At 31.6% G+C, this 9,925-nt stretch overlaps 1 protein-coding gene across 1 annotated transcript; it reads right to left on the reverse strand.

Moving 5' to 3' along the window:
- Positions 1–4,618: 4,618 nt before the first annotated feature.
- On the reverse strand, positions 4,619–7,968 carry LOC103503391 (auxin transporter-like protein 3). Its single transcript, XM_008467571.3, has 8 exons — positions 7,578–7,968; positions 7,255–7,440; positions 7,070–7,182; positions 6,746–6,929; positions 5,915–6,012; positions 5,620–5,827; positions 5,243–5,500; positions 4,619–5,154 (listed from the first exon to the last, which is right to left on the reverse strand). Exons 1-8 carry the CDS (start codon positions 7,734–7,736, stop codon positions 4,960–4,962), a joined length of 1,401 nt encoding a protein of 466 aa, XP_008465793.1. The 5' UTR covers positions 7,737–7,968; the 3' UTR covers positions 4,619–4,959.
- Positions 7,969–9,925: the final 1,957 nt, after the last annotated feature.

Below are 9,925 nucleotides of genomic sequence, written 5' to 3' on the forward strand. Positions count from 1 at the left end.
ACGCTGTACAAACCATCAAAAAAACCACTCCCTATACACGATATCACTACTTAATAATACAATTACCTCCTACAAAAAACCATCTCAGGCCAATTGTTAAGGACTTGATGAGGATGCAACTTGTCTTAGTTCTCTTAGATACACCAAAGCATTTCTGCCTACAAAAATTAACAATTTTTCATCAAGGTGTTTCTGCCTGGCTACACAATCGTTCACATTTGGCTACATGATCGTTCACATTTGGCTGCACGATCGTTTAGATTTGGGGTTCCACGATCGTTTCTTCCTGGCTACACGATCGTTCACATTTGGCTACACGATCGTTTAGATTTAGGGTTCCAAATCGAAAATTTGTTTTTTCAAAATTTGGTATTCGATCGTTTAGATTTGACTACACGATCGTTCACATTTGCCTACATGATCGTTTAGATTTAGGGTTCCAAATCTAAAATTTGTTTTTTCAAAATTTGGTATACGTAGATTTTGCTACACGATCGTTTCGATTTGGCTACACGATCGTCTAGATTTACCTACACGATCGTTTAGATTTTGAAAAGAAATCGTTTAGATTTGGAACCCCAAATCTAAGCGATCGTGTAGCCAAATTTGATCATGTAGCCAAATCTAAACAATCGTATACCAAATTTTGAAAAAAAATCGTTTAGATTTGGAACCCCAAATGTAAACGATCATGTAGTCAAATCTAAAGGATCGTATACCAAATTTTGAAAAAGAACATCGTTTAGATTTGGAACGATCGTGTAACCAAATCTAAACGATCTTCTTGCCAAATCTATACGATCGTATACCAAATTTTGAAAAAAAAAATTGGGGTAGCCAAATTGTGTACCTAATTATTTAATAATTATTTTAATTTATATTATTTAATTTTTTAATTATGCGTCATTATTAAAAACGGTTCATCTAATTATTTATAATTATTTAGAAATATTCATATATATTTTAATATTGAAGAGCAATAAAAATTTAAATTTGTTTGACAAAACTATTAAAATGAATACAAAGGGAGACCAGACAACGAAAAAGGGAGAATTGATGGGATTTCATGAGGGAAGACGAAACACGGGTTGAAGATGAAATACGGGTTGAAGACGATGATTGAGAGGAAGACGAAACACGCGTTGAAGACGAAACGTACGCCGGGTTGGGGGAGAAGGAAATCGTGTTTAGGAAACCCTAAAACTAGGGTTTCCATAAACCGTGGGCCAAACGGGTGTTAGGGTTGGGCTAACCCAAGCCCACAGTACTAACCCTTCCCCCAAACAGCCCCAAAATGTTTTGTAATCTTTTAAGTCTCCACTATAACATTTTCTTTATAATACGTAACTATACTACGTAAAGTCAACATTTTTTTTATATAAAAACACTCTTTTTTTTCGTAATTTGTTTCTTTCTCTTTCTCAACTCACCCTCTAAAAATTTATTTGTTCGTATGTAGAGTAGTGAATAAGAGCTTAGGATCAAAGAGTAATCGATTATGAAAAATTACGAATAGTTTAGTAGTGCCAAATTTGAAGAAATGTGTCTTATGAGGTTGTAAAAAACGGTGAGCCTAGAAGATATGAAATTATAACGTTAACTAAACTCTAAAATGAGTTTTAATTTTCACAACAACATTTCAATTTAGTTGTTACTGAAAGTTTGTTATGATGAAATTATTTCTCCTCGAGATGTGAAATATAGTGCATGATTTAAATTTACATATTTCCAAATTAACCACATTAGATTAGTTTAGTTTTTATATATGTTTTTTGAATTATTTAAATAATAAAGTCCTCTAATAGTTGGTTATAGAATGTATATGGGAAAACTTTAGTGTCTAATATTATGTTGTGTATGCCTATATATGTTCAAATAATATGAGATCATACAACTATCTTAATTATACAATATGAGATTCAATTATATTTGAATACAAATTCATATTATGTTATTTATACAAATCTCACTATTTTTATATACTAAAACAAAATGACAAATTTTTCGTGCAATGCACGTGTTATTAACTAGTAAACCGTATAAAGATATGGTTTTAAATAATAAAAAGAAAAAAGATAAATTACATATTTCCAAAACTTATTAGAAATACCTATTTTGGAAATTCAAATTTGTCCTATATTTTTAGAATCTTAACATAACAATTTCAAATTTGCCCTATATTTATTGAATATCTTAAATATAGATTATGGCCACGTACAAAATATAACTATAATGATAGAGTTCAAAATAACAAAAAGAAAAAAAAATTAAAGAAACATATTTTCAAAGCTTATTAGAAATATATTATTTCGAAAAATCAATATTTTTGGAATCTAATTAAAAAAATATATTATGAATTAATTAATGGGATCTTTTAAAAAATACAACCAAGCGACAAAATATTTGCACTGTATAGAACAATTTCGAAAACGAAAAAATGCTCATAGGTCCACAATGAAAAATATAAAAAATGCTCATGTCAACAATACGCGTAATATATTTTATACATGATTATTTAGATTTTGCTATTGTTTAATTGGTACACGATATCATTTAGATTTTATCGAATTTTTTTCCAAGATTCTTTGTACACAATTGTTTAATTTGGTTACACGATCGTTTAGATTTGATCGTTTAGTTCATTTTTTTCAAGATTATTTGGTACATAGTGATTTAGATTTGGTTAAACGATTTTTTTCAAGATTATTTTGTATACAATCGTTTAGATTTGGATACATGATTGTTTATTTTTTGTACTCGATCGGCTACCCAAATCTAAACAATTTTTTAAAAATATTATTTAGTACACGAGTGTTTAGATTTGACTATTTATGGATTTGAAAACGACGTTTTCTTCAACATGTTTTATATTTAGTACACGATCTTGAACAACTAAATAATTGTTTGAAAAAAAATATAAAAAAATAGATATTTTATATTTGGTACACGATCATGAACCAAATAACAGTTTAAAAAAAATAGAAGTGAAGAAATATGATGGAAAGAAAAAAATCGTAGGAGAGAAAAATGAGAAAGACGATGAAAAGGAATGACAAACTTAAAATATTTTTAAAAAATGGTCACATTCATAGGCTTTTTCATTTTGTTAAACAAGCCGTAAATATTTTTCGGTTTGTTATATTTATGAAAATTTACCTTACTCAAAGATATCTAATTGACAATATGAATTTGAAATATTCCATTAATTTAAGAGGAATTCGCTACAATTCCGCCTGGCAAATAAATTCCAGATTTAGTTAGGATTTAACGAAATAATCGGTTTGTAAAATACGATCCACTAAAATACATTGAACTTTGAAATATCATAGAATCAAGTGCAAAGTCGGGATTAATAGATAACCATAAATCCGCGTATCCCCAATTTGCTAAAAATGTTGTTTTTGCCGCATCTTACTGCATGTCATATTGACACCTCCAAATTTGTCATTCCTACATATATCTTTTTTAAATTTGTGTAACCTTCCCATTCTGTATCTAAATAATTTAGTGAACTTTTCTATCTTCGCTGACTCTGTCTTTTCCACTTTATCAACAGATAATCCCACCCTTCCAAGGGCTGATTCTTCTGAAAGGGATAATACAACTAGTCCGGAGACCTACGGTAAGGCGGAGTAAGGAGTTGACGGACAGAGTTTCATATGAAAAAGAGAATCTTTCCCCTCCTATCGTCGCCTGTCCTTCTACGCTGCCTAGGTTCGAGGTCGGGTTGAGGCTGGCTGAGGAAGCTCTTCGACCCAGAGGTCTTCTTCGATCATGCTTGACATTGGAAAAGAGCCGCTTCTCCCCTCTCCTTACTATTTGGAGAGTGATTTCATAATGCCACTCCTGAAAATATTTGAAATCAGTCGTTTCGCCTCAAATTCTTTGACCCTCTCCGAAATATGAACCTGTCCTTCGGACGGCCTTTCACGGATAAAGAAGTCAAGGACATATCAATCCAAGTCGGCTGAGTCGGAGAGGGAATAAAGTCGGGTCTTTTTGGACACATTCAACGTTCTTTAAAATTTATACAAATTACTCAATTTTATGTCAGATAATTTCATTGATTTAAAAAATTCAAGAATATGTTTAACAATTTTAAAAGGTAGAGAACAATTAAATACAAAATTGAAAATTGTAGAAAGATTATCTCGTGACACCAAAAATAAATTCGTCACATTAATACAGGTCTACGTGGACCATTCTATACCATTGTAAAAAGATAAAAAGAGGGTTGATGATTTAGAAAGAAAGAAAGAAAGGAAAGAAACTTTGCTAACTCAATCACAGCTGCCTCCTATCAGAGATTTGGTTACTGATTGGGTCTCAAAAAACTTTCTTTGCTTCTTCTTTTAGGTATTGCAAATACAATAATTGGTAGCGTTAGGACATATATTTAGGACAATGAATATGTGGTTGAATTCTCATTTTCGAGACGAACTAATAACTTTTTCCGTATGTCCTTACTGCAAAGAACAAACACACAACAACAAACTCTCTCTAACCTATACCTTAAAATCTCTCACAAATTGATGTTAATAGTGTCATTAATCAAGAGCCAGAGGTTTTCTTAAATTCAAATGATAAGGATTTCTTTGTATAACCAATCAAAATATAATGTTACGTTCAATAGAATAATCTCATTCATAAAGAGAACGACTTAACAGATTTCTTAATATAAGGAGAAAAAAAAAAGAGCTAGAGGACTCACCAGTTACAAACTCAACTGGGGGTCTGTATAGGGGTGGCCAACATTGCCATCACACCTTCTCTTAAAACCCATCACCACCAATACATGGAAAAGGTAAAGAAGGAAAAGAAAAAAGATTAAAAAAAAGGGGGATTGCCAATCTCTTTACACACAAACATATTTATGTTACTTTTTATCTCAGTCTCTCAGTCCCTGTCTTTGTTTAAAATTCGAGTGATTTGATCTGTTGTGTCTTTGAGTTTTTAAACTCAATGCTTATGAGGAGGACACTGGTAGCACTTGGTGAATAACCCAAAAGTGTCAACTTGATGTATGAAGTTAAGCATGCTAGCCCAACCTCCAAATCCAAATCCCACAACCAAAACCCATCCCACCACAAATATGTTCACCGAGTACAGCCCTGCCCAACCTCCCAACAATGATGGAGCTCTTTCCACTGCATTCTGCATTATTCAATACAGAAAAAAAAGGGGGGGTTAAAAAGTTGAGAGAAACTGAATTTGTGAATTGGGTCAAAAGGAGATTATGAACCTCTCTGGCTGATGGTGAAGCAAATGTGACCATGTGAGCTAAAGCAGGTATTATGTAGACGGTGAAGCTGACAAGAAGGGATCCGACTGTCGAGTTGATCGGTCCGAAGAAGGGGAAAATGATTGCCAAAAACCATATCGGTATCACTACAGGTAGTCGGGCGAGAGCTCTCTTGATTAAGCTCTTTGTCTCATGCACTCCTATGAATTTCTCCCACACAAAGTAGAGAGGTGTGCAGGCAAACCCAAATGTTATGAACTGTAGAATCAACAATCAACGCTCCTAAGTGTTACATTGCAAAAAGACACAATCTCAATTCTTAACGATTCTTATTCAAAATGGGGTTTGATATATTTTGTAATTATACATAATGTCACCTGATGGATTAGCATGAGGATGACAGCAGTGTCTCTGAAGCCATTTCTAGGAAGCAAAGCAAAAGCATTTGAATGGGTCAAGAGGTCATCCCCAAAAGCCCAATAAACAGCAGAAGCTGATGGCAAAGTCAATGTAAGAACATAGAGAGTTGCCATCAAGTAAATAAGCTTGAATTTCTGTGGCTTCCACATGGCATGCATAATTTCCCTACATCAACAACAAAATAAATATTGAATACAGATTTGGTAAAATGTCTTCTGTTTCCAACTCTAAAATTATCTTTTAAATTCTTACACTGTTACAGCATGTCCTCCAAAGGTGTAAAGAATGTTGGTAGCCCCAGTGAAGTACAGAACCATTTTAGCAGGCCCTGAGTGCTTCACTCCCTCAGCCTTCACAAAAAATAAAATAAAATAAAAGGATTACCAATTTCTGTTGTATTTCCATGAAACCCAAATCAGGTAAAAACCTCAGTTGGATTAAATTCAGATCTTCTATAGTAATAAACAATTAAGGTCATGTTTACTAATTCATAATTAAAATTGGCCTACTCGTAATAGGTTTCCATTAACCTATCAATTGTAAGTGTACTTGGGAATTTTGCAAACATAATTTGATGACAATTAAGGTTGTTTAGTTTGGTATCATTGTCTTCTTACCGCTACCTTTACTTTTTAAGGCCAATCGGTAATGGTACTTGTAATGATAACAATAAGTGTGACAAATTCACCATTCTCCTACTGTATAGTAGTAGTATCTGTGATGCTAACGGTAATGGTAATTGATGACAAAAATTAGAAAATTATTCAAAAATATCCTGAAAATAAGATTTCACACAATTGGATTGATCACCCTCGTCTTTGCAATCGAATTTGATTGGATTTGTTGATTATAGATTTAAATGTGAGCTCCACCTTTCACTATAGTTACCCAACGCATAGACAAACAAAAATAATAAAATGGAGCCCACTCCTCAGATTACCATTGGATTACGTTTTCAATAAATAAATTAAGCTTTGTTTGGATTGTTTTAGAAGCAAGCAGGAAGGCATGTAGAAAAGAAATTGAAATTGTAAAATATTAAATTAATGAAAGTAAAGGGTTAATTGAATTTTACTATAGTACCTGTCCGTGGATAAGGGAAGCAACGGTCATATACCAAGCAGTATAGGTTGTCATCATGAGGCCAAGGAAGGACCAAATTCTGTAATTGTGGAAAGAAGGTATGAAGACAGTGGTAGCACAGCAAGCGCCAAAGATGTAAGTCCAAGTTCTCTTGTCCAAATTGTCGTTTATATAATATATGTTACTGCAAAACCAAACCGATCAAAATCATATCATGTGAAAAAACCCACACAAACAATTATTGAACCTTCTTCCTACTAATGGCAAATTCAGGGTTAATTATTTCTTCTTTGTCATTCTTAAACAACTTAAATTTGAGAATACCTCGCACAAGCTATCAATTGAATCACAGATCCAAAAAGGAGAAAAGTACAATTGAAAAACAAGCCAGCATTTCTCCAGTGTTTCCCCAGCAACCCATCAAGAACTTCAAACCACTGCAGAAAGAAGGGAAAGAATCAAGAGGCGTTTTGGGGAAATGGGTATATGTGATTAAGAAGATTAATTACCTGAATGACATGGTTTCTGAAATCAACCTTCTCTCTTTCCTTTCTAGTTCTGTATTCAACATAAAGAACACTAATAAGATACGCAGTCCAGCTTCCCATTAAACCATAGAAGAGTTGGAAGAGAATCCCAGAAAGCATCCCCAATTGTGAAAATGAATATGGAAGTGTAAGAAGCACTTGAGCAACCTGTAAAAACCCAAGGAAAAAAAAAACGAACCCAGAATCAGAAAACACATCAGAGACCGAAAAAGAAAAAAATAATAATAACAAAATGGGTATGAAATGAAAATGCAAAATGAAAAATGGGGGAGTTGAATTTTTGCCTGGTTAGAAGCACAGCTAAACCATGCATCATAAACAGAACCGCCATGCCAGAAGAGGGTAGAGAGTTTGCCCTTAGTGGGTTTTGAAGAATCTCCTTCTTCTCTCTCCATTTCAACATAATTTCCCGCAATTACAGTTTCAACTTTCTCGGAAGCCATGGTGTTTGGGTAAGGTGGGAGGAAGCAATGGTTGGATTTGGAATCTTTAAATAGACACGAGGGAGAGACACACTCTGTTTTTGCTCTTCAATACATTACTAAGATTAATGTTAGTTAAGTATTTTTAATTATTAGTAATGGTAGTAGTAATAAGTCTGAAAAGAGAGTTTTTTTTTCTCCTGATGATGGGATGAAATGAAGAGTTAGAAATAGTTGAGGGATACATTATTGCCTAAAAACTTAATACAGTGTCGAGTTAATTTTTGAAAGTAGGCTGCCTTCTTCTTGTAGCTTTCGGTGGTGGGTAATGGGTATTATGGAACTGTTTCAATCAATTCAAATTCCAATTTTATTTTATTAAACTTTTAGAGAAGGGTAAATGAAAAGAAAGGTTTTAAAAAAGAGGTTCTACATGTGGGCTTCAAAAGCAGAGTTTATGGGCCAGGCCTAGCATGCACTGCACGAGCGGGTTGGCCCACTATCCTCATTATTTCTCTTTCACTTTTTCTCTCTTTTCTTTTTTTTTTTTTTTTCCTTTTTTTTTTCTTTTTTTCCTTTTCCTTTTATTTTATAACAAAAGCCAAGAAAAAACAGGTGTATATATTTCTATTCCAAATGTTACAACCCAATTTAAGGAGATTGGGATTCATGATCTAAAAATTGTGTATTACAATACTAAATTTTGAATTCTCAAAAGTTGAATCACATAGTATTTCTCATGTCATCAATGAAATATTGATATGACATAATTGCTTGTGAATAAAATTATATATAAATATATAACAATTCATGTTTACTTTTTAATTTGTTAAATTGATCTGTTTTTATTTTAAGCTTTCTTTTATTGAATTGGACCTCAAATTTAGATTAAGTGTGAACTTTGAAAATAATTGTAAAAAAAAGTGCTCTCTATTTAATTTAATGAATCAAATTTTGTACAAAAATGATAACATTTTAGTATAAAGACAACATCAGAGCTCAATTTTTTTCAAGTTTGCTAATTTGGTAAAATTATTTTAATATATAATTTATGTTCCTACTTTTCATTTTATGTGGAATTTAATTTTATTAAAAATTAAAAGTTTGTGAAGTATTTTACACTACTTTTCACTAATATTTGCATATAAATTAATGAAAAGTAACTGGAGTTTAAAAGTTGCATATAAATTTAAGTCTAATTTGATAAATTGGAACTTTATAGTAAACTTTGATACAACATACACAACAGCATGTTGAGAGGTAAAAAATTGATTAATTTTGTATATTAATATGGATACTAGAGTAAAGTAGTACGTACAATAATAATGATAGAAGTCTTTTGTGTAATCATAATCAAGTATATAGCAAAATTTTAAAAATATAACAAAATCTATCCATAATAAACTTCTATTAGTGATATATTCTTATGGTCCATCAGTGATAGACCAATATTTGAAACGTGGTCTATCAATAATAGACTTCTATCATCGATAGATTTTAACAGATTTTGTTCTATTTGCAAGTTTTTTAAAATGTTATTATATACTTAAATATTTTGAATTAAATTGCTATATTTACAACTATCCAAGTCTTTTTCAATTTAGTATATTGTAGTTTTTTTTTTAAATTAAGAAAACCAACCTTAAAAAATAAAAAATAAAGGGGTATTTTAAAAAATATAAAAAATCGGTAAATTATTTACATTGTATAGAACAATTTTAAAAATGAAAAAAATTCATAGCCCACAATGAGAAATAAAAAAAATTCCTTAGTTAACATGCAATTAATTAACCACACGTGCGGATAAGTAATCTTTTTTAAACGATCATATACTACAGTTTAAACGAATAATCTATGATTGTTTAGATTATGATACACAATTGTATAGTTCTTTTTTAATAATGGAAAAAAAATGCTTCAAATTTAAAGGATCGTGTTGACCATGAAAAACGATCGAATTGACCATGGAAATGAATCGTGTTAATTATGGTAAGTAATCATATAGTCCAAAGTAAATGATCGTTAAAAATTTCAAATCCAATGATCGTATTGACTATGGTAAACGATTGTGTTGATTATGGTAAGCAATTGTTTATATCATGATACATGATCGTGTAGTTTTTTTTAAACGATGAGAAATAGATTTCAAATTTAAGTGAACGTACTAACCATTGCAAGCGATCGTGTTGATATTTTAAAACAAAATTTAA

The sequence above is a fragment of the Cucumis melo genome, chromosome 9 (assembly GCF_025177605.1).
Source record: "Cucumis melo cultivar AY chromosome 9, USDA_Cmelo_AY_1.0, whole genome shotgun sequence".
Lineage (NCBI taxonomy): Eukaryota > Viridiplantae > Streptophyta > Magnoliopsida > Cucurbitales > Cucurbitaceae > Cucumis > Cucumis melo.

Bases quoted from the DNA above. Each gene is read 5' to 3' on its own strand.
- LOC103503391 (XM_008467571.3), bottom strand. From the start codon at position 7,736: ATGGCTTCCGAGAAAGTTGAAACTGTAATTGCGGGAAATTATGTTGAA. The intron at 7,441-7,577 runs GCAAAAATTCAA...GGGTTTTTACAG, and splicing joins TTAGCTGTGCTTCTAACCAG to GTTGCTCAAGTGCTTCTTAC. The intron at 6,013-6,745 runs GTACTATAGTAA...TTTTTTGTGAAG, and splicing joins CTTCCCTTATCCACGGACAG to GCTGAGGGAGTGAAGCACTC.